General features: G+C 35.5%; 1 protein-coding gene and 1 long non-coding RNA gene across 5 annotated transcripts in view; one reads left to right on the top strand and one right to left on the bottom strand.

Annotated features, from left to right (window-relative positions):
* Nucleotides 1-27,436, bottom strand: part of LOC309626862 — an 844,624-nt gene that overhangs the window by 67,077 nt on the left and 750,111 nt on the right. The gene's annotated exons all lie outside the window — the stretch shown is intronic.
* Nucleotides 1-27,436, top strand: part of ADAM10 (ADAM metallopeptidase domain 10) — a 114,269-nt gene that overhangs the window by 76,207 nt on the left and 10,626 nt on the right. For all 4 annotated transcript variants that reach the window (XM_082388096.1, XM_082388098.1, XM_082388099.1 and 1 more), the window contains 6 exons: nucleotides 9,652-9,815; nucleotides 13,061-13,244; nucleotides 20,484-20,634; nucleotides 21,454-21,637; nucleotides 22,355-22,463; nucleotides 22,935-23,155. In XM_082388096.1, coding sequence (XP_082244222.1) covers nucleotides 9,652-9,815; nucleotides 13,061-13,244; nucleotides 20,484-20,634; nucleotides 21,454-21,637; nucleotides 22,355-22,463; nucleotides 22,935-23,155 — 1,013 coding nt within the window. The remainder of the gene's footprint in view (nucleotides 1-9,651; nucleotides 9,816-13,060; nucleotides 13,245-20,483; nucleotides 20,635-21,453; nucleotides 21,638-22,354; nucleotides 22,464-22,934; nucleotides 23,156-27,436) is intronic.

Genomic DNA, 27,436 nt, shown 5'->3' with positions numbered 1-27,436 from the left:
TGCTTATTTTATTGAAGCAGCAGTTCTGGATTGAAAATGATGGGCCACATTACTTGTATTTTTGTCATTGCGTTCTTCATCTGATGCCCTCTTTCTTTACTCTGTGTTAAACCCCTAACTCCAGCTCTCAGAAGCCTTTTTCTAAGAGCTTCTGGGGAGGGGCTCGGCAGGAAGAATGGGGCCAGAGTGGCAAAGAGAAGGGGTCTTTGTTCCTTTGACACAACTTTTTCTAGAATAAGATACCTGCCTTGACAGCTTTCTTCTTCACTTCCCTTTGCCCTTAGACTACCTGAACTGAGTTTATTTGACCTACATTTTATTTTTTTATAAGGAACTTTATGTATTTGCTCTTACTGATTAATTCAGTTCCGTTATGAGGTGTAGGTCGTATTTCCTCCATTATACAGGTGGATTGGATTCAGAGACTTTGTCAACAACCCAGTATCTCACAGAACCTAGAATCTGGACCTTTTGACTCCAGGTTTTGTGCATTTGGTAGTTATTTTACTAGGTATTATTATAATGTAACATCCTACTTTTATCTTTCTAAGACATTTCCAAGAAGAAGTTGAAATGTTTCCTGCATCTAAGCAGAGATGGAATCTATTTCCTTCTTTCTTAAGAGAGATGAGTTATACAATAGTACTACTCTATATTATTTAGACATCATTTTGGGTAATTGTCAAGGCATAATTAGAAGAGCACTGGTTTGGGAACTAGGAGACAGGGTCCTTGTCTGTTCTGTCTCTATAAATTCAGGTAAATCATTTTGCTTCAGTTTGTTTATTTTTCGTTGTAATTTCTTCTGTCTTTGCCCTTCCTTTGATACTTCATGTTTCTGCATGTAGATGTTAGTAATGCTTGCTGTTACACTATTTTTTAAAATAGCATTTTATAGCTGATCTGTTCAGCTTGTGATGTGTTAACTGTTTCTTAATCTTTTTCATTTTTATTTGGCCTAATTAATTTCTGTTGTATCATTTAACTCTGCAGCTGTTTTACTATTCAAATATATGGTAGTGGAAAGGATTTTGTTTTGATAGTGTTGTGTTAATTTTCACAGAATAGTTACTGAAATTATTCGCTGTAGTCCTCTTCACTGACTCAGTTAAGCTGGGAAAAGCAATGAGGGTTAAAACATTTGAATAGTAGGTTTCTTGTCTTTAAGTCTTGTTTATGCTACTTTTTATTTGTTCTTTTAAAATTTCTTATTGTGGTTGGGTACTGCCTTCAGTTACCTTAATGAGAAAAACAGTACCTCCTGCCCCAACTCCATAATAAGTAGAAACAGCTTGTGAGCTGGGATGATTTGGAGGCTTCCATTTGAAATTATACAGGGCCTAGAATGGAGCCCCAAAAAGGGAGGAGTCTGGTCTCCAAGACAAAGATAGTCTTGAATATGAATCTAGAAAGATTACTCTAAACTTCTCTTTATATAAACACAGTTCTGTGTTAAGCAGGTAGTAGCCTCTTATTTTAGAGACTGAAACATTGGTTCCTTAACAAAGTAGATTCTTTATATTAGATAATCCCTTTGTTCTACTTCATTTGCTACACGCTTCTAACCTGCCTTTTGAGGGGCCTTTATTTTTTGGTTTATTAAGGCACATTCTGCTCATCTATTATCCCTCTTAATGTTATCAGTTAACCCAATGAACATAGTCTCAGTTTGCCAGGTCACTGAAAAAGGCTAGCTCTGGAGTTCATCTCCAGAGCTAATCCTGAACCATTCAGTATTCCTCTGACCATTTGTAAAGAACATTTTTTGAGACATTTGATTTGGTAGAAATTGTCTCTTCTGTTTTTCTTAGTTTAGAAATTTTAGTTTGATTTTACGTATTAGAATTTGACCACGTGCAGAGCTCAACATGAGGTTCTCAGGATAACCCACAGCCTATCGAATTCTTTTTTTTTTTAATCATTACTTCTACTTTAATTAGTTGGTATTCTTTTTTTTTAATTTAATTTTATTTATTTTTTTTATAGGGTAGGTTCTTATTAGTTATCTATTTTATACATATTAGTGTTACATGTCAATCCCAATCTCCCAATTCATCACACCACCACCCCCCCCGCCACTTTCCCCCCTTGGTGTCTATACGTTTCTTCTCTACATCTGTGTCTCTATTTCTGCCCTGAAAACCGGTTCATCTGTACCTTTTTCTAGGTTCCACATATATGCGTTAATATACGATATTTGTTTTTCTCTTTCTGACTTACTTCACTCTGTATGACAGTCTCTAGATCCATCCACTTCTCTACAAATGACCCAATTTCGTTCCTTTATATGGCTGAGTAATATTCCATTGTATATAGGTACCACATCTTCTTTATCCATTCGTCTGTTGATGGGCATTTAGGTTGCTTCCATGATGTGGCTATTGTAAATAGTGCTGCAGTGAGCATTGGGGTGCATGTGTCTTTTTGAATTATGGTTTTCTCAGGGTATATGCCCAGTAGTGGGATTGCTGGGTCATATGGTAGTTCTATTTTTAGTTTTTTAAGGAACCTCCATACTGTTCTCCATAGTGGCTGTATCAATTTACATTCCCACCAACAGTGCAAGAGGGTTCCCTTTTCTCCACACCCTCTCCAGCATTTGTTGTTTGTAGATTTTCTGATGATGCCCATTCTAACTGGTGTGAGGTGATACCTCATTGTAGTTTTGATTTTCATTTCTCTAATAATTAGTGATGTTGAGAAGCTTTTCATGTGCTTCTTGGCCATCTGTATGTCTTCTTTGGAGAAATGTCTATTTAGGTCTTCTGCCCATTTTTTGATTGGGTTGTTTGTTTTTTTTTAATATTGAGCTGCATGAGCTGTTTATATATTTTGGAGATTAATCCTTTGTCCGTTGATTCGTTTGCAAATATTTTCTCCCATTCTGAAGGTTGTCTTTTTGTCTTGTTTGTGGTTTCCTTTGCTTTGCAAAGCTCTTAAGTCTCATTAGGTCCCATTTGTTTATTTTTATTTCCATTACTCTAGGAGGTGGATCAGAAAAGATCTTGCTGTGATTTATGTCAAAGAGTGTTCTTCCTATGTTTTCCTCTAAGAGTTTTATAGTGTCTGGCCTTACATTTAGGTCTTTAATCCATTTTGAGTTTATTTTTGTGTATGGTGTTAGGGAGTGTTCTAATTTCATTCTTTTACATGTAGCTGTCCAGTTTTCCCAGCACCACTTATTGAAGAGGCTGTCTTTTCTCCATTGTATATCCTGGCCTCCTTTGTCATAGATTAGTTGACCATAGGTGCGTGGGTTTACCTCTGGGCTTTCTATCCTGTTCCATTGATCTATATTTCTGTTTTTGTGCCAGTACCATATTGTCTTGATTACTGTAGCTTTGTAGTATAGTCTGAAGTCAGGGAGTCTGATTCCTCCAGTTCCATTTTTTCCCTCGAGACTGCTTTGGCTATTCGGGGTCTTTTGTGTCTCCATACAAATTTTAAGATATTTTATCCTAGTTCTGTAAAAAATGCCATTGGTAATTTGATAAGGATTGCATTGAATCTGTAGATTGCTTTGGGTAGTATAGTCATTTTCAGAATATTGATTCTTCCAATCCAAGAACATGGTATATCTCTCCATCTGTTTGTATCATCTTTAATTTCTTTCATCAGTGTCTTATAGTTTTCTGCATACAGGTCTTTCGTCTCCCTAGGTAGGTTTATTCCTAGGTATTTTATTCTTTTTGTTGCAATGGTAAATGGGAGTGTTTCCTTAATTTCTCTTTCAGATTTTTCATCATTTAGTGTATAGGAATGCAAGAGATTTCTGTGCATTAATTTTGTATCCTGCTACTTTACCAAATTCATTGATTAGCTCTAGTAGTTTTCTGGTGGCATCTTTAGGATTCTCTATGTACAGTATCATGTCATCTGCAAACGGTGACAGTTTCACTTCTTCTTTTCCAATTTGTATTCCTTTCATTTCTTTTTCTTCTCTGATTGCCGTGGCTAGGACTTCCAAAACTATGTTGAATAATAGTGGTGAGAGTGGACGTCCTTGTCTTGTTCCTGATCTTAGAGGAAATACTTTCAGTTTTTCACCATTGAGAATGATATTTGCTGTGGGTTTGTCGAATATGGCCTTTATTATGTTGAGGTAGGTTCCCTCTATGCCCACTTTCTGGAGAGTTTTTATCATAAATGGGTGTTGAATTTTGTCAAAAGCTTTTTCTGCATCTATTGAGATGATTATATGCTTTTTATTCTTCAGTTTGTTAATATGGTGTATCACATTCATTGATTTGCATATATTGAAGAATCCTTGCATTCCTGGGGTAAATCCCACTTGATAATGGTGTATGATCCTTTTAATGTGTTTTGGATTCTGTTTTCTAGTATTTTGTTGAGGATTTTTGCATCTATATTCCTCAGTGTTACTGGTTTGTAATTTTCTTTTTTTGTAGTATCTTTGTCTGGTTTTGGTATGAGGGTGATGGTGGCCTTATAGAATGAGTTTGGGAGTGTTCCTTCCTCTGGAAGTGTTTAGAAGAGTTTGATAATGATGGGTGTTCGCTCTTCTCTAAACGTTTGATAGAATGCACCTGTGAAGCCATCTGGTCCTGGACTTTTGTTTGTTGGAAGATTTTTAATCACAGTTTCAATTTCATTACTTGTGATTGGTCTGTTCATATTTTCTATTTCTTCCTGGTTCAAGTCTTGGAAGGTTATACCTTTCTAAGAATTTGTCCATTCCTTCCAGGTTGTCCATTTTATTGGCATAGAGTTGCTTGTGGTAGTCTCTTATGATGCTTCGTATTTCTGCAGTGTCCGCTGTAACTTCTCCTTTTTCATTTCTAATTTTGTTGATTTGAGTCCTCTCCCTCTTTTTCTTGATGAGTCTGGCTAAAGGTTTATCAATATTGAGCTAAAGCTCAAAGAACCAGCTTTTGGTTTTATTGATCTTTGCTATTGTTTTCTTTGTTTCTATTTCATTTACTTCTGCTCTGATCTTTATGATTTCTTTCCTTCTACTAACTTTGGGTTTTGTTTGTTTCTCTAGTTCCTTTAGGTTTAAGGTTAGATTGTTTATTTGAGGTTTTTCTTATTTCTTGAGGTAGGCTTGTATTGCTATAAACTTCCCTCTTAGAACTGCTTTTGTTGCATACCATAGGTTTTGGATTGTCGTGTTTTCATTGTAATTTGTCTCTAGGTATTTTTTGATTTCCTCTTTGATTTCTTCAGTGATCTCTTGGTTATTTAGTAATGTATTGTTTAGCCTCCATGTGTTTTTGCTTTTTAGTTTTTTTTCCCCTGTAATTGATTTCTAATCTCATAGCGTTGTGGTTAAAGATGCTTGCTATGATTTCAATTTTCTTAAATTTACCGAGGCTTGATTTGTGACCCACGATGTGATCTATCCTGGAGAATGTTCCACGTGCACTTGAGAAGAAGGTGTAATCTGCTGTTTTTGGATGGAATGTCCTATAAATATCAATTAAATCTATCTGGTCTATTGTGTCATTTAAAGCTTGTGTTTCCTTATTAATTTTCTGTTTGGATGATCCGTCCATTGGTGTAAGTGAGGTGTTAAAGTCCCCCAGTATTATTGTGTTACTGTCGATTTCCTCTTTTATAGCTGTTAGCAGTTGCCTTATGTATTGAGGTGCTCCTATGTTGGGTGCATATATATTTATCATTGTTATATATTCTTCTTGGATTGATCCCTTGATCATTATGTAGTGTCCTTGTCTCTTGTAACATTCTTCAATTTAAAGTCTGTTTTATCTAATATGAGAATTGCTATTCCAGTTTTCTTTTGATTTCCATTTGCATGGAATATCTTTTTCCATCCCCTCACTTTCAGTCTGTATGTGTCCCTAGGTCTGAAGTGGGTCTCTTGTAGACAGCAGATATATATGGGTCTTGTTTTTGTAAGCATTCAGCGAGCCTGTGTCTTTTGGGTGGAGCATTTAATCCATTCACGTTTAAGGTAATTATCGATATGTATGTTCCTGTTACCATTTTCTTAATTGTTATGGGTTTGTTTTTGTAGGTCCTTTTCTTCTCTTGTGTTTCCTACTTAGAGAGGTTCCTTTAGCATTTGTTGTAGAGCTGGTTTGGTGGTGCTGAATTCTCTTAGCTTTTGCTTGTCTGTAAAGCTTTTGATTTCTCCATCAAATCTGGATAAGATCCTTGCCGGGTAGAGTAATCTTGGTTGTAGGTTCTTCCCTTTCATCACTTTAAATATGTTGTGCCACTCCCTTCTGGACCGCCAGGTTGTGTCAGACCCCCAGGTTGGGAAGCCTCATGGTGCTCAGAACATTCACTCCAGTGGGTGGGCTTCTGTGGTATAAGTGTTCTCCAGTTTGTGAGTCACCCACCCAGCAGTTATGGGATTTGATTTTATTGTGATTGTGCCCCTCCTACCATCTCATTGTGGCTTCTCCTTTGTCTTTGGATGTGGGGTATCTTTTTTGGTGAGTTCCAGTGTCTTCCTGTCGATGATTGTTCAGCAGTTAGTTGTGATTCCGGTGCTCTTGCCAGAGGGAGTGAGCGCACGTCCTCTACTCCGCCACCTTGAGCCTATCTCCTTGATATTCCTCGAATTCTTAACCTGTTTGAAAGTGTAATTAAAAGGCTAGGAGAATTACGTCATTAAAATATTACATCATTAGAAAAGAGGACACTTAATGTTGACATTTTGTACAGGTCTGGATTGTCCCTTGCAGGATGTTTAACATCTTTGGTCCCTACCCATTACATGTGAGTACTGCTCCCCAGACTTGACAGATAAAGAAATTCTCTCAGACATTTCCTAATAACCTATCTGGGAGTGGTACTAATGTCTGCTTCAGAATTACTGCTCAGATTAATATTGTATGGTTAGCATGATACTATTGTTTTAGATATTTAGGCCTGCTCACATCAAAACTTTATTTATGGATTCTGTGAAGGTATTATACTACCCTGTAGTTTTTATAATTTTTTTCTTTTGGGGGAGTCTTTTTTAGAGTTTAAGACTGATATTCTGTGACTAGCTTTCAGACTATCCTGTAGATAGAAAAATGTCATACTTCTTTGTTGGTCACTGAGTCATCCATCCATCAATAATTGCTTTTGACTCAAATTAAAAACATTTTATTCTTCTCATTACATAATTTCTGTTTTTCAGTAATGACTATATGTAGTAAAATCTTAAATTTACAGTGTAAAGCAATTACTGAACTTGAGTTATGGCTTAGCTATAGGTATTTATGATATCATTAATTGAATTTCTGGCATATCAAAACTGGTTGCAGTATTTAAAAAGTTAAACCATGACTTATAATATTAGACATAGTTTTTTATTTCTTCCTGTATAACTGAAGTATTCCAACATAAGCTGTTAGTCTGTGTAACAAATAATAAACTTTCCAAATAAACAATAGTTATTAAAACCAAAAGCAGTTAAGATGTTGAACAAGATATGAATTATAAAGACTATATTTCAGAAGAGTATACTCAAGTTTATGTATGGTCTTCCTTTAAATTAGATAGACCTTAAAAATACAGAAGGTATATTACCAGAGTTTTTAATATATGCTATTTACTTTTTTTTTTAACTGATAAAGATTTGCAGCGTGGAGTCTTCTATGCTTAATTCAAGTTTGACAGTACTGCATTGGACCAATTTGCATATGACAGATCTTCGATGAGGCAGGATATTAATTTACTATTTGTTTAAAACTGTAATATATAGACTGTAATTATTACATACAGAGTGCTTATTTCTATCTTTTCTAGTTTCTAGAAATAGTGATACAGTCCTTAGGACTCAGCTCCAAAAGTAGAAGTAGCTTAAGAGAATATATTAAATATTCATAAATCATTTGCTGTTTTCTTTCTATCCAGTTTTTGGTGTAGAAAATGTAGTAAGTTTTAAATATAGAGGTTCTCAGTCCTTTGCTGGTTAAAATCTGCATATGACTTAGCCTTTCAGCTTAGTTTTCTGTGAAAACACCTTATCATTTCAGCTTCTTAAATTGTATCCTAATAGTCATTAAATTTATGATTTGTTGCTATGTACTTTCTAATGTTAAAAGGAACAAGGCAACAATTGTAGTGTCATGCCATTTGTGTACATCTTTTTTGAATTGCTTTCTATTATACGCTTTATCAGAGATTATAAATGTTAGACTTTTAAAAATGGTTTAATAACTTTGTTGTAACTTTGTGTGTAGTAGAAAGCTAATTTGAAATAATTTGATCAGTTATGAGAATATCCTAATCCATGTGATATTTTAATTAAAATAATTAAATAGAGTAACCTCTTAAATCTGAATGTAAACCAAAGAACTTCTCACTGAAAGTCTTTAATAGTTATTTAAAATACTGTGGTCTTCTCAGTTTAGTGTACAGAAAGACAATGATTGGCCAGCCAGTTTCTGATTTGCTGTTGTTCTTTTTCTAATTTCTTAAATTAACTGCCTTTAGATGTGAAAGCACTTTCATTTTGGTATTAAGGTCTGACGTTCAGGAACTATAAACGAACAGGTGAACTACAACATGATTTAATATGTATCATATAAGTAAAAATGAAGATTTTTCTTTTAAAATTTGAAAGTATCCTCAAGACAGGTTGGAAAATCATAATTCAGTTTTTTGAACCTATTTTGAAAAAAAGTTCAAACTTGCCAAAAGGTTGCAAGAGTAGTACAGTGAATTCCTGATAGATTAATCAGTTAACATTTTGCCACATTTGCTTTCTCTCCCTTCCCACCTTCTCTCCTTCATTCCCTCCTCCCTTTTTTTTTTTACCCACTTGACATATTTTTTCCTTTTTTTTTTTAAGCTTTATTGAGATATATATAATTGACAAATAAAATTGTAAGATATTTAAAGTGTACAGTGTGATGATTTGATATTTATATACATTGTGAAAGGATTCCCCCCACCAAGTTAATTAATACAACCATCACCTCACATATTTACCTTTTTCCTTTTTGTGTATGTGTGAGAATGTTTAAGTTCTATTCTCTTGGCAAATTTCATTTATACAGTACTGTGTTATCAACTGTAGTCATCATGTGTTACACATTAGATCCTCAGACCTTACTCTTCTTATAACTGGAAGTTTGTACCTCTATCAGTCTCTCTCTCTTTCCCCTACCCCCAGCCTGTGCGACCACTAATTCTTTTCTTTTTTTAAGAATACATTGTATGTTTCCTCTCAGAATAGTGAATCACATACTCTTGTGCATCACTGCTAATACTGGTAGCAGTGACTTTCTCAGAATCTCTTTGAGACTATTTTGTTCAACTTTCATTTAACTTAAATATAAGTTGTTTTTTTGTTCTTTTTTTTTTTATTACAAGATGAAGAGGTTTGACCCAATGTAAATGCTGAAATATTTAAATTTAACAGACTCTTGAATATTTGTTTTGCTAAATTAATGGGAGAAAAATAGGGGGACATTTTGATTATGAAGAGGAACATTTTATAAGGACTTTGTATTCAACCCTGGGAATTTATGTGTGCCATTAAAACTTTTATTTGAAATGACTTCCTAACCTTGGACCAAAGAAACTTTTGAGTATTTGATATACGTGTGTTCCAATTTTGGACTCAAAATACATATGAAATGTTTCAAGTTAATATAGCATATATTAGAAAATTATTTGGGGGGAAATAGATGCTAATTTTAGCCATCTTTTGTTTTGAATTAGGAAGCTCTGGAGGCATATGTGAAAAAAGTAAGCTTTATTCAGATGGTAAGAAGAAGTCTTTAAACACTGGAATTATTACTGTTCAGAACTATGGGTCTCATGTACCCCCCAAAGTCTCTCACATTACATTTGCTCATGAAGTTGGACATAACTTTGGATCTCCGGTAAGTATTGCTTAATTATTACATTTTTTTAAAGTTACTAATGTTTCATGTTGTGTAATTTTTGTTGTTATTGTTTACAGTGAAAACAAGTACACATGAATGTTTAGTTTTTATATGTCAGAACACAGTAATGTACTTGACCATAATACTGAAAAGGAGGAAGATAGAATATTTGTAATTAAAATAAGAAAATAAGCACAACAGTGCCAGAATTCTATGAACGCAAGGAATTTTGTCTGTTTCATTCACTTCTGTGTCCCCTGACCTTAGAATAGTGCCTGGTACACGATTCATTCAAATATTTATTGAATGAGAATCACTTTTCATTGCTTAAAGTACATTTTGAATGTTAGCAAATTGTGGGGTTCTTGTTTGGTTTCTGTTAAAGCATTATTGGGGTTTACTAGATTTGTCTTTCTCTACTGTGGAATGAGACTGTTATTTTAAAATCTTGCGGTATGAAAAATTTGTAACATACATAAAAGAGACAAATAGTACAGCAAAGTCTTCCGTTCATATCCAGGACAGGGGTCAGCAAACTTTTTCTGTGGTCTACTAGTAAACATTCTAAGTGTGGGGGACAATATTTGGTCTCTGTTGCATATTTTTCTTTGTTGTTGTTTTTCTTTTTACAATCTTTTAAACATGGAAAAACCATTCTTAGCTTAGGCCACACAAAAACAGGCTGTGGGCTGCGATTTGCCAACCTCTGATTCAGATTCAACGATCATCAAGATTTTGCCACATCTCCTTTCTGTGTTTCTTTCTTTTTCTTCGTAAGGTGTTAGAATCAAATTCATTCCCCCTTCCACATTTCAGTATGCATCTCTTAAAAAATTAGACATTTTCTTCCATAACCACCATGTGGTTATGATACCTGACAAAATGAGCAGTTCTTTGGTATCATTTAATACCCAGTTCATTGTATTGATTTTCAAGTGAACTGAAGATTAATACACATGGAAATACAAAATACTGAAAGATATTCTGTCTTTGTGATTTTGGTGGGGCTTATTAAAATAACAAGTTTGGGAAAATTTCATTTGAAAACTGCATATAAATTCATTTACTTGTACCTTATCACTTGTAAAAATGGAAATTTTTATGAGTTTAGAAAAAAATTGTAGTCTCATAGCTTAAAATTCTCAAATGCTCTTATCTAATGTTCCCCCAGTTTGTAAAATATAAGTACCCTCTCACTAAGTTGCAAGTCTTTCTTCTTCTAATTCTGATCAGAAATGGATAGATTATTATCAGTACTCTTGGATAAAGTATTTAAAATGCGTTGAATCTCTCTACCTCTTGTCTGCTTTTGTGATATGTTCTAAAAAGAGTAATTGAAATTTTAGAGATGAGCAGAGAACTCTTGTTAATTTGCATTTTCAGGGGCAGTTAAATGTCCTCAACTCTCCCAGTCACCTTCATCCAACCCTTACCAGGGGATTTGCGTAACCTTCCAACTACTCTTCTGTTCGTTAGTCTAGGGCCTCTCAAAGTTTAATGTGCATACAAATTACTGAGGATCTTACAGTATAGATTCCATTTCAGTGGGCCTTTGGTCGGGCCCGAGTCTCTGCCTTTCTAAGGTACTCCCATGGGCTGCTGCTGCTGCTGGTCTGTGGGCCATACTTGGAGTAGGATATCTGGTCTGTTCTCTTTTCACTTCCCATCTAATCTGTCTTCTGCCTGGTTGCCAGAGAGGTGTTTTTCATACATTAATGTAATATTACTTATTGCTTATTGTTGAATGGATAAATTGGTTCACATTTTTTTTGCCTACCTTGCTATCTTTTCCTATCATACCAGACTACTTCTAATGATTCTGTCATGCTCAAATACACCTCATCCCTTTGTGTATGTTGTTCATGATACCATACATATAGATAGTAGGTACTTAGTAAATGTGTATTAAGTAATTTAATAGTGAGATCAGCCAGACCATGATCTCCTGAGCCTGTCTCCCTTGACATCTTTATCTAAAATCTGTCTTTATCTCTCCTGTCATATATCTGTATTATAACAATGTTACTTTCTCTCTGAGTGGTTCACCTATCCCTTATATTTATTTATCCTATCCTAAATGTTTATTGCACACCTGCTGTTAACCACTTTATAAACTTTGTTGTGGGGAGTTGTAATCATAAATGAGACAAGTTCCTGTCTCTTGGTATGAAAGTCTTAATGTATTGACTCTTAGCAGCTGAATCTTTGTCTAGGTATAGTTCTTTTTTCTTTTTTTAATTAATTTATTTGTTTTCATTTTTGGCTGTGTTGGGTCTTCGTTGCTGCGCTTGGGCTTTCTCTAGTTGTGGTGAGCGGGGGCTACTCTTCGTTGCGGTGCGTGGGCTTCTCATTGCAGTGGCTTCTCTTGTTGAGGAGCACGGGCTCTAGGCACACTGGCTTCAGTAGATGTGGCACGTGGGCTCAGTAGTTGTGGCCTGTGGGCTCTAGAGCGCAGGCTCAGTAGTTGTGGTGCACAGGCTTAGTTCCTCCGCAGCATGTGGGATCTCCCCAGGCCAGGGCTCGAACCCATGTCCCTTGCATTGGCAGGCGGATTCTTAACCACTGCACCACCAGGGAAGCCCTAGGTATAGTTCTAATTGGTCTGATCATGTCACTTCTGTTCACAACCTTACTTCCAATACCTGCTGATATTGCTAATACAATTTCCTTATCTTAGCATTTAGGGTTTTCCATAATTTGGGTCTAAGTGTAATTCCAGTGTTATTTCTTCTTCCCTGTCGAATTAAGTCATTTTAAAAAACTTTACTTCTGCCAGGAAGCCAATTCCTTCCCATTTCTGCCTATTGAAATCTTGATCCATGTGGTTATATAATGTAAATTAATATGGCCCTTTTGTCAGGCAGTTTGGCAGTATGTATCAAGACCTTTAAAATGTTTGACCTTTTAACTCAGTAACTCTACCTCTGGGAATCCAACTAAAAGAAATAATTGCAGAATGTGTCAAAGATTTATGTAAATTTAAAAAAAAAAAAAGATATAAAAATAAAAAAGGTATCCATTGCAGTTATACCTTCACTGATTTTTTTCTTCCCTTCTGAGACAGTGACCCCTAAAAGAGCAAATTATCTTCCTTTTCACAGTCTAAAATAATTGTAAGATCTACTCTAAAGGAGAGTCCACAAGCTTCCATTTTTCTTCTGATGAGAAAATTACGTTTAATCAGATGACCTGAAAACCTTATTTTACTTCCTGTTTATGTAACTCTGTATTCTTTTTGACAGCATGATTCTGGAACAGAGTGCACTCCAGGAGAATCTAAGAATTTAGGACAAAAAGAAAACGGCAATTACATCATGTATGCAAGAGCAACATCTGGGGACAAACTTAACAACAATAAATTCTCACTCTGTAGTATTAGAAATATAAGTCAAGTTCTTGAGAAGAAGAGAAACAACTGTTTTGTTGGTATGTATATTTTCCCAGCATTTTATTATGAATATTTTGAAACATTCAGAAAACTTGAAAGAATTATATTGTAAACACCTAGTATGTGCCCACCACCTATATTTTACAGTTGTTAGCACTTTAATACATTTGCTTTATCACACTTGTCAATCTCTTCATCTCTCAATCCATATTTTTTTGTTGAAATTTAAAGTGCATTGTGGATATCAGTATACTTCAGTCCTAAACACTTTAGCCTACGTAAGTAGAGTTCAATTTAAGTAAAGTTCAATATTGTTTGTGGTGTTTTTGTTTTTCACATAAGTGCAATATACAAATCTTAAGTCCACCGTGTGATGAGCTTTGACAAATACGTTTACCTGTGTAATCTAAGCACCTGTGAAGATGTACAACGTTTCTGTCACCCCAGAAAGTTCTTTCATTTCCTTTTCCCATCAATCTTTGCACCCCTCCTGCAACCATTATTCTGATTTATTTCTCCATAGATAAATTTTGCTTATTTTATTTCATATAATTGGAATCATACAGTTTGCACCCTTTTGTGGAAGGCTGCTTTCACTCAGCATACCATTTTGAGATTCATTATTAGTATTTTGTACCATTTTTTTTTCCCACTGAATAGAAGTGCATTATATGAATATATCACAGTTCGCTTATCCACTCTCCTATTGAATGGAACACTTGGGCTTTTTAGGTTTGGGCTAATATGAATAAAGTTGCTATGAATTTTTTTCTTACTGTGGTAAAATATATATAACATAAAATTTATATTTAAATTAATTTTAAGTGTACAATTCAGTAGCATTAAGTACATTTACAGTGTTATGCAACCATCACTGCTTTTCCATTTTCAAACTTTTAAAATCACTCCAAATAGAAATTCAGTAACCATTAAGCAGTAACTCCTATTTCTTTCTCTTCCCAGCCCCTAGTAACCTCTAATCTATTTTGTGTCTCTGTGACTTTGCCTATTCTAGGTACCTCATATAAACGGGATAATGCTTTTGTATCTGGTTTATTTCACTTAGCATAAAATTTCCAAGATTCATACAAGTTGCAGCATGTATCAGAATACCATTCTTTTTTATGGCTGAATAATATTCCATTATATGGATATACCACATTTTGTTTATCCGTTCATCTGTTATGCCTCTTGTAGGGCATTTAATATGTTCTAAATATTCTACCTTGTATTACGTTTTTGGGGGTCCTTGTCCTATTTTACAAGATTTTAAGTTACTTGAGGGCAAACACTGAGGCCTGCTCATATTGCACATAAACAGCACTCTTATAGATGAGTTAAACATATGGCAGCAAAGGAGAAAGAATTGAGGAAGGTTTCCAGATAAGCACGACCTTTCATTTTTTTTTTTTTTTCCTTTCATTTTTTTAGCTGCATTTTTCTAAATAAATTTATTTATTTTATTTATTTATTTTTGTCTGCATTGGGTCTTCATTGCTGCACGCAGGCTTTTCTAGTTGCGATGAGCAGGGGGCTACTCTTCGTTGCGGTGCGTGGGCTTCTCATTGCGGTGGCTTCTCTTGTTGCAGAGCATGGGCTCTAGGCATGGAGGCTTCAGTAGTTGCGGCTCGCAGGCTCTAGAGCGCAGGCTCAGTAGTTGTGGCTCACGGGCTTAGTTGCTCCGTGACATGTGGGATCTTCCCGGATCAGCGCTTGAACCCATGTCCCCTGCATTGGCAGGCAGATTCTTAACAACTGCGCCACCAGGGAAGCCCTGCATTTTTTTTTGAGGTATAATTGACATAACACTGTGGCCTTTTGTTTTTAATTGAAATTTATACAGAGATAATTTAGATTCACATGCAGTTGTAAGAAATGATGGAGATTCCATATACCCTTCACCCAGTTCCCCCCAGTGGTAACATCTTGCAAAACTGTATAGTATCAATACAGTATTACATATAGCAAGGATATTGACATTGATACAGCCCACAGATCTTATTCAGATTTCCCCAGTTTTTCCTGTCCTTATTTCTCTGCGTGTGTGTTTAGTTCTATACAGTTTTATCATGTGTAGGTTTATGTGTCCATCACCACAGCCATGATAAAGAATAGTTCCATCACAAGTAATTCTTTTTTTTTAAAATTATTTTTTTGGCTGTGTTCGGTCTTTGTTGCTGTGCGCGGGCTTTTCTCTAGTTGTGGTGAGCGGGAGCTACTCTTTGTTGTGATGCGCGGGCTTCTCATTTCAGTGGCTTGTCTTGTTGCGGAACATGAGCTCTAGGCGCCTGGGCTCAGTAGTTGTGGCGTGCAGGCTCTAGGACACTTCAGTAGTTGTGGCGCGCAGGCTCAGTAGTTGTGGTTCGCAGGCTCTAGGGCACAGGCTCAGTAGTTGTGGCGCACGGACTTAGTTGCTCCACGGCATGTGGGATCTTCCCGGACCAGGGATCGAACCCGTCTCTCCTGCATTGGCAGGCGGATTCTTAACCATTGCGCCACCAGGGAAGTCCCACCACAAGTAACTCTTGGTGTTGCCCTCTTATAACCACACTCACCTCCCTCCTGGTGTCCCTTCACCTGCCCCACTAAACTATTCTCCATTTCTAAAATTTTGTCACTTCAAAAATGTTATATAAATGGAATCATACAGTATGTAACCTTTGGGATTTTTCACTCAGCATGATTCCTTGGAAATTAATCCAAATTGTTTGCCTGCATCACTAGTTTGTTCCTTTTTATTGCAGGTGGTATGTGTGTACTACAGTTTAACGATTTTTCTATTAAAGGATATTTGGGTTATCTTCAGTTTTTGGCAGTTATGAATAAAGCAGCTATAAACAGGCTTTTCATGTGAATATAAGTTTTCATTTCTCTGTGATAAATGCCTCCAAATCCAACTGATGGATCAGTATAGCCGTTGTTTGTTCTTATTTATATGAAACTGCCAAACTGTTCTCTAGAAGGCTGTACTATTTTACATTCCCACCAGCAGTGTATGAGTGATCTAATTTCTCTCTATCCTTGTCAGCTTTTGGTATTTTTATTTTATCCATTATGATAGGTATATAGTGGTATTTCATTGTAGCTTACTTTGTATTTTTCTGATGACTAATGACGTTGAATATCTTTTCATGTGCTTTTTTGCCATATGTATATCTTCTTTGGTGAAATGTCCATGTTTCTTGGCCATTGAGTTTTTTTGTTTTTGTTTTTTCTGTTGAGTTTTGAGGGTTCTTTATATAGTCTAGATGCTAGTCACTTGTCAGATATTGGTCTGCATATATTTTCTTCCTGTCTGTAGCTTGTGTTTTCATCCTCTTCACAGTCTTTCCCAGAGCAAAAGTTAAATTTTGATGATGTTCAAATGATCAATTTTTACTTTTATTGATTGACTTTTTCTTATAAAGCCTTCTTTTTCTTTTAAAAGGGCAGATTAAAATTACATTGATGTTATCATTTTTGTTATTGTTGTTGTTATCAGTGGTAGTTTTTCTAAATCTTAGTGTAGAAGTGACACATAGATTCTTCATCTGTAAACTGGGTTTTCACAATAAACTTCCTGATTGAAAATGACTTTAAAAATGAGCATATTTGTCTTTCTCTGTCTGACTTCACTTAATATGATAATCTCTAGGTCTATCCATGTTGCTGCAAATGGCATTATTTCATTCTTTTTTTATGGCTGAGTAATATTCCATTGTGTGTGTGTGTGTGTGTGTGTGTGTGCGTGCGTGTATACACACCACATCTTCTTTATCCATTCATCTGCTGATGGACATTTAGGTTGCTTATATGTCTTGGCTCTTGTAAATAATGCTGCAGTGAACATTGGGGTGCATGTATCTTTTCGAATGAGAGTTTTCTCCAGATATATGCCCAGGAATGGGATTGCAGGATCATATGGTTTTAGTTTTTAAGGAATCTCCATAGTGTTCTCCATAGTGGCTGCACCACTTTACATTCCCACCAAGAGTGTAGGAGGATTCTTTTTTCTCTTTATCCTCTCCAGCACTTATTATTTGTAGACTTTTTAATGATGGCCATTCTGACTGGTGTGAGGTGATACCTCATTGTAGTTTTGATTTGTATTTCTCTAATAATTAGCAATATTACGCATCTTTTCATGTGCCTGTTGGCCATCTGTATGTCTTCTTTGGAGAAATGTCTATTTAGGTCTTCTGCCCATTTTTTGATTGGGTTGTTTGTGATTTTTTTTGACATTAAGCTGTATGAGCTGTTTATATTTTGGAAATTAAACCCTTGTCAATAGCATTGTTTGCAAATATTTTCTCCCAGTCTGCAGGTTATCTTTTCGTTTTGTTTATGGTTTCCTTTGCTGTACAAAAGCTATTGAGTTTAATTAGGTCCCATTGGTTTATTTTTGTTTTTATTTCCATTACTGTAGGAGACAGATCCAAAAGAATACTGCTGCAATTTATGTCAAAGAGTGTTCTGTCTATATTTTCCTCTAGGAGTTTTGTAGTATCTGTTCTTATATTTAGGTTTTAATCCATTTTGAGTTTATTCTTGTATGTGGAGTTAGAGAATGTTCTGATTTCATTCTTTTACATGTAGCTGTCCAGTTTTCCCAGTACTACTTTTTGAAGAGACTGTCTTTTCTCCATTGTATATTCTTGTTTCCTTTGTCATAGATTAACTGACCATAAGTGCATGGGTTTATTTCTGGGTTTTCTATCCTGTCCCATTGACCTATAGGTCTATTTTTTGGGCCAGTACCATACTGTTTTGATTACTGTAGCTTTGCAGTATAGACAAATACCAGAGAAAGACAAATATCATATGATATCACTTGTATGTGGAATCAAAAAAAGGATACAAATAAACTTATTTACAAAACAGAAATGGACTTACAGACATATAAAACAAACTTACGGTTACCAAAGGGGATAGCAGGGACGAAGGCATGGGGGGGAGATAAATTAGGAGTTTGAGATTAACATATACACACTGCTATGTATAAAATAAGTAAACAACAAGGACCTACTGTATAGCACAGGGAACTATACTCAATATCTTGTAATAACCTATAATAGAAAAGATTCTGAAAAAGAAATATTTACATAGATGTATGTATGTATAACTGAATCACTTTGTTGTACACTTGAAACTGACACAACGTTGTAAAATATCTATACTTCAATTTAAAAAGAAACAAAATAAATAACATTTACATAAGATAGAAAAAAATGAGCACATTGCTTTTTAGTATTATGGGAAGGAAATTTGTTTCTTAAATTACCATGAAATATGTACGTATTATAATTTTTGTATTTAAACAGCCCCTTTTCCCTGTATTTAACCTGTTAGCAAATAGCTGATTTGAAGTAATACTTTTGTATGAGACGAAAACTAATGTGTAGTAAATATTGCATGAATGGTTTTCTGACTTTTATCGTTTTTCCTTTTCTCCTAAATTACATGTCACATGAATTATAAAATGATTATTGCTAGACTGTAGAAAAATCATTATTATTTACTTAGTATATATTTGCATGTGCATGCTTCTAGTTTTTGACAACAAAAGAGATGGTATAAAATGAAAGAGGGAGGGAATTCCCCGTCAGTCCAGTTGTTAGGACTCGGCACTTTCATTGCCATGGTCCCGGGTTCAGTCCCTGGTTGGGGAACTGAGATCCCGCAAGCCTCATGGCATGGCCAAGAAAAAGAAAAAGGAAAGAGTGGGATGGAGCTTCAGTTACCTCTAAAATGTCCTTAATGTTTGATGTGGTCAAGGATAAGAATGAAGTTTCTGAGTATAAAGCTAGGCTTTCTAGAATATTTTTGATTCAGATGTGCATTGTTTTGGGTTCCTGTGCTTGCGATATGTTCCCTTCCACTCACTCAGTTCTCAGTTTGAAGGCTGTGCTACAACTGTTTTCCACATTGATTTGGTATAGCAGAAAGAAAAGAGCACCAGATTTTAGATCTAGAAGACCTGGGTTTAGTCTGTGTTTTGTCCATACTGGGGCATGTGGTTTCCAGCAAGTCACAAACTCTGTGAAAGTTAGTTTTCTTTTCTCTAAAATGAAGACATTTGATTCTTTTCATTTCCCTGCAGATACTGAAATTCAGTGATTTTATGTTCTTACTAAGAGTAGCACTCTTGTTCCAATTTTAAACTTCACTGGCAAAATCAAAGAACTTTAAAAAAGAGCCTAAAAATCTTTCTGAAATTATTCACTATGCTTAGACCAGACAGTCTAACCTTAATGAACTAAGATTTGACCCAATATTGTTAGACTCTGGAAGTACAAAAAGTGTAAATAATACATGGTTCTTCCCTTAAGGAGCTTGGTCTAGCTGACAAGCAAAACTAATGTACATTAAAAAAAATTTACTAATTGACTAGGATACAGTCAGCCAAATAGAATGTGGGAAATTCCATAAAATAAAATGACCCAATTTCTTTAACAATTAATAGTGTAAAAATAAAAAGAGGGGAGGGAATCTGTTACATATTAAAAGAACTTAAGATACATGTCAACCAAAAGCAACCGTGGGGAGAGGGGTTGGGGGAAGCTTGTGTGAAACTTTGTTCAAATAAACTAATGTAAAGAGGTAGTTGAAGAAAATTGAACATGGATTGGCTGTTAGATGCTATTAAGCATACTGTTAAGTTTTTTAGATGTGATAATGGTATTATGGTTAGATTTTAAAAAGAAAGAACTCCTTATCTGTTAGATTCATCTTGGGATATTTGTTAAGAGCAGATGAATATGTTAGATGGAGTTGTTTACAGCATATTGTTGAAGTTGTTAAAGCTAAGTGATTGGTACGTGGGAGTTCACTGTACTTATTCTTTTACTACTTCAGGTATATTTGAAATTTTCTAACAGAAAAGGTTTAATTTTTTTCTGGTTGATGAAACACTGACTTACTTTGTACTTATGTGCTAAAAATATAAATAGTACAGGCATTGTTCAGTAAAGCTCAGTGTGGCATGGCCTAAATAGAATGCTACCACTTCTGGGAAGGACCTTAGAAGGGAGCATCAGGTCAAATTCCCTCACTGTACAGCTTAAGAAACTGAGGCCCCAAAAAAGGGAAGTGACTTGCCTAAGGCCACATTGCTAGTTAGTGACCAAGCCACTGTTATAATTAGATCTCCTAATTTCCAGATTCCTAGTTTGTTCTACTTTTCTTATTCTTCGAAATTTTCCTTTCTCCTTTTGTTCTGCAGCTTTAAAGAGTTTGTGAATTTTAAATAAAAGTAATGCTGCATATAGTGCTTACTTCGTCTTATTTATTTTCTTCAGAATCTGGCCAACCTATTTGTGGAAATGGAATGGTAGAGCAAGGTGAAGAATGTGATTGCGGCTATAGTGACCAGTGTAAAGACGAGTGCTGCTATGATGCAAACCAACCGGAAGGGAAAAAATGCAAGCTGAAACCTGGAAAGCAATGCAGGTACCTTGCTAATTCCAGTAGTGTTAATGTTCCTGGGAAGTCACCTGCAGGCAGTTATGTCAGATTTCAAACTGAGATTAGGAGATGTATGTGGTTTTGGAACTTTGTTATTTGTTGTTGGTTTATTTTTCTGGAGGAGTAGTATTTAGTGCACTGTTGTTGACAGATTGAACTACTTGTAATTGCAGTTTGTGTGGTGGGTGTTAAAAAAGGACATGCTAAGGACACTCAATAAAATACATATTATTTAATGCCTAACTTTAAAAATGTGACTTTTGTCAGTAGTTTTAGAATCTTAACTTTAAATATTTAGATAGTATGGATTCCATACACTCCTGTAACTTAGTTGTCATATAATTTTATTTCACTTGCCAGATTATTTTGGTAGTGATAGATATAAGCAGTAGAATATTGTTTGTGCAGTACTTTTAAAATGGATGTTTTGTGTATCCTAGTTTGATTTTAGTGTATAAATGTGAGAAAAGTTGATAAATTGACTAATGTGTATCTATGAAAAACAATGATGACTTGCCTAATATTTAATCCATTTTCCATTATAACCTTTTACTAAAGGCAAATAGAATAGAATAAGAAAGCCGAATATAGTATGCCTTCATTATAAAAACAAGATTCTTAATCACTTTTCTGCACTTATTAGAATGTTGAAATTTAATAGCCTCTTATTCCAATAAGACTTGTTTAACAGTAGCATACTTAGCATTTAAAAGATGAGATTTATGATTTAAAAATTAGGACTGTATCTGTGTGTATAGGAAATACCCTAGTGATTTTCTTTACTCACCTCAATGTTTCTTCTAGTCCAAGTCAAGGTCCCTGTTGCACAGCACAGTGTGCATTCAAGTCAAAAACTGAGAAGTGTCGGGATGATTCAGACTGTGCAAAAGAAGGAATATGTAATGGCGTCACAGCTCTCTGCCCAGCATCTGATCCTAAACCAAACTTTACAGACTGTAATAGGCATACACAAGTGTGCATTAATGGGGTAAGCATTTGATTTGTATGTTGTTTATTTAGTTTTATGAAACCTTTTTCAGAATAATTGTTTGTTGCCACTTAAAGCCGCCTGAAGTAATTAATCTCGGTCCCAGTTTCCACATCCCTATCTATTTCCTCACAGAGCTGTGAATGCATTATGTGGCATAAGTGCCTGGTGGCATTTGATTAGTTACTGACTTGTCTTTCATCTTTCTACTGCATGTGTTTGATACTCTCTAGAGAAAAACATTTATGTAACTAGGCATGTAACTTTGTATTGCTTTTAAGTTTTATAAATTAATATTTTAATACTCTCAATAAAAGAACTCTTGGTTATTTCCTCTGAATGTGAAGCCTTTAAAGCTTTCTTGGCTAAATAATCACTTTCCTCTACATGAGGAAAATTTCATTTTTCTCTTCTTATGAAGGAGCCATAATAACCAACATAAAGTCGATGCTCATCTAATCTCCTCTGTTTTTGTTTGGTCTAGATTTTTAAGTTACCATTTCTTTAAAGATTTACTATCTTATTTGCACTTACTCTTTTTAAGATGTGTTTATACCATCCATTTCTGATACTAATCTATGCTTCCCCGCCCCCCCCCCACCCCGACTTGTATTTCTACTTAATTATTTTAGCATTGGAGGTGTCTCTGTCTATTACTGTCAACAAGAGGTTTGACTGTATAGGGATTAAATAATTGGTCTTTTATTTTTCTTTCAGCAATGTGCAGGTTCTATCTGTGAGAAATATGGCTTGGAGGAGTGCACCTGTGCCAGTTCTGATGGCAAAGATGATAAGGAATTATGCCATGTCTGCTGTATGAAGAAGAGTAAGGCTTTTAAAATGCAAGAGTATAAAATCTGTTTCAAAAACCTTATTTTCTCCTAAATTTTAAGTGTTAAACTTTGATATACAGTTGGGACAGATAATTTCCAGCTGAACTGATCCTCTTGAGAAATTTTTAAACGTAGTATAGAATTGTTTATAGTATTATGGTCCCTACAGTGTTTTTAAAATGATAGACTAGATAAAACCTGCCAGCGTTTTTATAATAATTAATATAGATACTGTTAGAAGGATTTAAAGCCATTGTAGGCACTAAGTCAGGAGTTGCTGGTTGTTTGTTTATGCTGTAATATTTAAGGTGAATTACCAGTGGTGTTATCCAGTCTAACTAATGAAAGTCTATATAACATGTCATGGTGATGATGTTAGGCAGTTTCTTCCTTTCCTCCCTCTCTCCCGAGCTAGCCCGATAGGAAATCTGATCTTCAGCTTATATTTGACACTTCTTTTGCAGTGGAGCCATCAACTTGTGCCAGTACAGGGTCTGTGCAGTGGAACAAGTACTTCCTTGGTCGAACCATCACCCTGCAACCTGGATCCCCATGCAATGATTTTAGAGGCTACTGTGATGTTTTCATGCGGTGCAGATTAGTAGATGCTGATGGTCCTCTAGCTAGGCTTAAAAAAGCAATTTTCAGTCCAGAGCTCTATGAAAACATAGCTGAATGGATTGTGGTAAGTATAGTTTTTATTTATAAAGAAACCTTATCTTAAAATGATTTGATCATAATTTTACTTGGTTAGAGGTCACCCCTGTTATGAGAAAATCACTTATTTTCTGTTTATACTGGAGTTATAGTTGACCCTTGAACAACATGGGTTTGAACTGCATGGGTCTACTTATGAGCAGATATTTTTCAATAGTAAATACTACAGTAGTACACAGTGTGGAGTTGGTTGAATCTGCAGGTGTAGAGGAACCATGGATACAGAGGACTTTGGAGGTGGTTGGCTAACTATGATTAACCCGCCACGTTCAAGGGTCAACTGTATTTTATCTGAAGAGTGATTTTTAAAGTTCAAATAGCCTTGAGTATTATTTTCTTCTAAAGTGGTCAGAATCTCCACATGTGTATCATTCATAGATTTAGTTGGTAGGTGATGGCAGTCATTCTGTTTTACTCTGCTCCCTGGTTCATGTCCTGGATGGGTTACTTCATCCTTTGGTCCATATGATGAGAGTATTGTCATGGAACTTTTTCTTGAAGTTGTTTTGGAAAGCCCTGCTTGCTTTTTATACTTCTCCCTTGTCTCAATATAGCCAGCTCTGGGTTCTACTTTGCTGAACAGGAGAGATGAAAGATTTTTCTAAAGGTTTTTTTCTGATGTTTCAGTGTAGTTTCTGCGTCTTCATCTTGTCCGTGAAAGGAAAGGTTGACTAGGGTAAGATCAGATACAGAGCCTTTTGCAGATTTTTTAATGATTATGGTTGTTCATTCAATAAATATCTACTGAACTATATTATTTTTAAGCCCACATTTCCCCCAGTTGTGCAAATGTTGAATTTTTGAAAAAGATTGCTGAGAATGACTATCTTAAGTCACTTAAATATTTATGTTTCTAAGTGTTTGCATTAAAATAACAGTAGGAAACTTGCAAGTGATGTATTTGAGAGTGTGCTGTGCCTGAACTGAATGAGTTTGCTTTGGAAATTGACTTAAAACTCAGCTCCTCCCCCCTTCCCAAATTATTTTTTAATGTGTGTTCAGGATTGAGGATGCCTTAAAAGCACACACAAAAATAGTCCTCTGTCTGGGTTGTCAGCCCTTTTTGGTACTATTGTAGTAAAAATTTACAATAAAAATTTTGGAATTATCTCTAGCATTAAAATGCTGTTTATTATACATAGGAAGTGTAATACTTTGCATGTTAGAATATGTGATTTTTAGATATGTAATGACTATATAGTGGCAGGATTGTTGAAGTTGGATTTAGGAGACCTAGGTTTTAAACCAAGTAATTGGGTCTCCTTAAAATGTTGTATGTTACTCATTTTTGTACTCCTGTGCTGGGTGTATAATTTATATATTCAGAGAGTATCTGTTAAACTAAAGGTGCCTTCTGGCACTATGGTAAAGTGAAAAGAGTACAGGCTTGGAATTACACGAGGATATTCAGATCATCCTTCTGACGTTTGACAACTCTGTGACTTCGGGTAGCTTACATTTCTTGGCTCCCTTACTTCCCTGTTTTCAACTCAGATCCAGTTCTTATTTTCTTTTTTTCTGATTCTCTCTAATAAGAAAAAGTTGAGATCTGGTATACTTGTCTACTATGGGAAACAGTGTGTTCAAAGAAAAAAATCTGATAATTGGAATCTCAGAGTTATGTTCTGCTGAGTTTATGTTGTTGTGCCAGATGTTTTAGGTTTTCTAGATAGTAAATCATATCACCTAAAAATAATGTTTTTTCACTTTTCTCCCTTATATTTAATTTTGATTCATTTTCTTTAGAATTTCAAAAACTCATTTATTCCTGTTTTAAAATATTTAATAGAAATGATCTTTTTAGTTAAAGTGTTTTTAAAACCTTTTTTCATATTTTAGATTTGAGTATTTTGTGAAATGCTTCTTACATTGAATTTTAGCAATGTGAAGTCTTTTCCTTGTGCTCTGGAACTGATTAATCAGGCACTTTTAGGTTTATGCAGATTTGCCTTAAATGGGTATAGAATGCTGTTATTTTAAATCAGTGTTGACATTCACATGCCACCCTTTCAAATAGCATGGTCCATAATGCCTGAAGAGTACCATTAGGCTGTTGCTGCATTTGTGGGCATTAATCAGATCAAGCAGTAAGATAAACAACAGCCACTTCCTTACAAGTTATTTGTCCTATTTGTGTTACTTGCAGAGTTCACTTGCATAGCAGAGTTCATTTTGTTACACTGGTCTTTCATCATGTATAAGGAAAGTGTCCTTCTGGTTAGTAATGTAGGTTATTAGTTTGCTCTGGTAAGAAGCTGTGAAAGGGGTGATGGGTTAGTTTCACTGACTTTCCTTTCCATTTGGTACCTGGTGGCTTTTTTGTCTCCTTTCCACAGTATACTGTGGCATCTTTTTTCCTCATGAGGGTTGAGTGGGAAGAACCTTAACAGTTTAATAGTTCAGGGCATGAGTTACTGACTGTTATAGGCATCGTGGAAATGATGTAATAAAGACTTTTACTTTCTTTTCTGGGGAAAAGTTGTTTTTGACAGTAATGTTTGAATGTAGGCTGAGTGCCTACTATGTGTCTCGCCAGGAGATAATGATAAACATCCTTTGGATTTATCAAGGGGTCACCTAGTTCTTGAAAAGTTGGAGAGCATTTGCCAGTAAATCTGTTAAGACCCTGTACCACTGTCTCCTTTTCATTAAATGGGTACATTGGTAATTCTTTTTCATTTTCTTCCATAGTTACTGATGTGTTCACATTTTCTGCACCTCTTGTGTTAGGTTTGACATAGGAAACCATCTTTGACCTTGATTTTTTTCAAATCTATCATTGTATTTACCGCACACTTTAAAATAATCGCCTGTTAGTTTGTGGCTTTTTTCTTTTTAATTTGTTCAGATTTATCAGGAGTTCATCCTTTTATTATTATTTTAACAAGAGTCAACTATGTTTCTCATTTTTGAATTAATTTCTTCTCTCTTATTTTGCTGTAATTTTATGAACCTAGGTAAGTATCTGGTGTTCTTTATGAAAGATTTAGAGCAGTGTTTCCAAGTGCTTCACAGAACACTAGATCCATAGGTTTGGTGGTCAAATGAATCTGGAAAATATTGCATACTATAGTCCCCTCTTAGAGATTTGTGATAATATTGTGAGAAGCCCCACGATAAAAAATCTTTTTAACTTCATTTTCCAAACTTACCTGACCTTTATTCATATTGTACATGAGAATCACCTAAGGGCTTAGACCAATTAAGTCAGAATCTCTGGGGATGGAGTATAAGTGTTTGGGTCATTTCAAAGCTCCCAACTCTCAATTCTGATGAGCAACTGGGATTGAGAACCAACCATTCATGTAGAACAGGGGTTGGCAAACTATGGCTCATGAGCCAAATTTAGCCCACTGCCTATTTTTGTATGGCTCACAAGCTAAGAACGGTTTCGCATGTACAAGTAGTTGAAAAAAATCAAAATAATATTCTGGGGACTTCCCTGGTGGTGCAGTGGTTAAGAATCCTCCTGCCAATGCAGGGGACACGGGTTCAGGCCCTGGTCCTGGAAGATCCCACATGCGGCGGAGCAACTAAGCCAGTGTGCCACAACTACTGAAGCCCGTGCGCCTAGAGCTGGTGCTCCGCAACAAGAGAAGCCACCGCAATGAGAAGCCCGTGCGCCGCAACAAAGTGTAGCCCCCCGCTCGCCGCAACTAGAGAAAGTCTGCGCATAGCAACGAAGACCCAACGCAGCCAAAAATAAATAAATAAAATAAATTTGTAAAAAAAAAAAAAAAAAAAAGAATATTACCCGTAACGGAACTAATGGCCATAATTAATTTAAAAAAATATATATTCTTCTGAAAATTATATGAAATTCAAATTTCAGTGTCCATAAGTAGTGATTTATCAGAACATGGCCATGCCCATTCAGTTATATATTGCTTATGGCTGCTTTTGCACTTTGAATAGTTGCAGCAGAGACTGCCTGGCCCCATAAAGCCTAAAATATTTGTCTGGCCTTTGATAGGAAGTGTCTGCCAAGCCCTAATCTAGACCAGTGGATCTCAAAGTGTAGTGCCCTGACCAGCAGCATCAGCAGCACCTGGGAACTTGATAAAAATGCAAATGATCAGGTCCCACGTGGACCCCTGAGTCAGTATGTGCTGGTGCATGCTAAAGTTTGGGAAACATTTTCACAGTCTCTGCAGTGTAATGACTCCTTTTAAAAGACTTGTAACAGAAATTTTCTACTTTGTCTTCCTGCTATGTTGAAAATGGAAGGTGGTTGTGGACCTCCAGAGTC

Source organism: Balaenoptera borealis (genome assembly GCF_965194805.1).
Source record: "Balaenoptera borealis genome assembly, chromosome: 3".
Lineage (NCBI taxonomy): Eukaryota > Metazoa > Chordata > Mammalia > Artiodactyla > Balaenopteridae > Balaenoptera > Balaenoptera borealis.
Note: the sequence above shows the minus strand (reverse complement) of the source record. Positions and strands in the feature narration are given on the sequence as shown.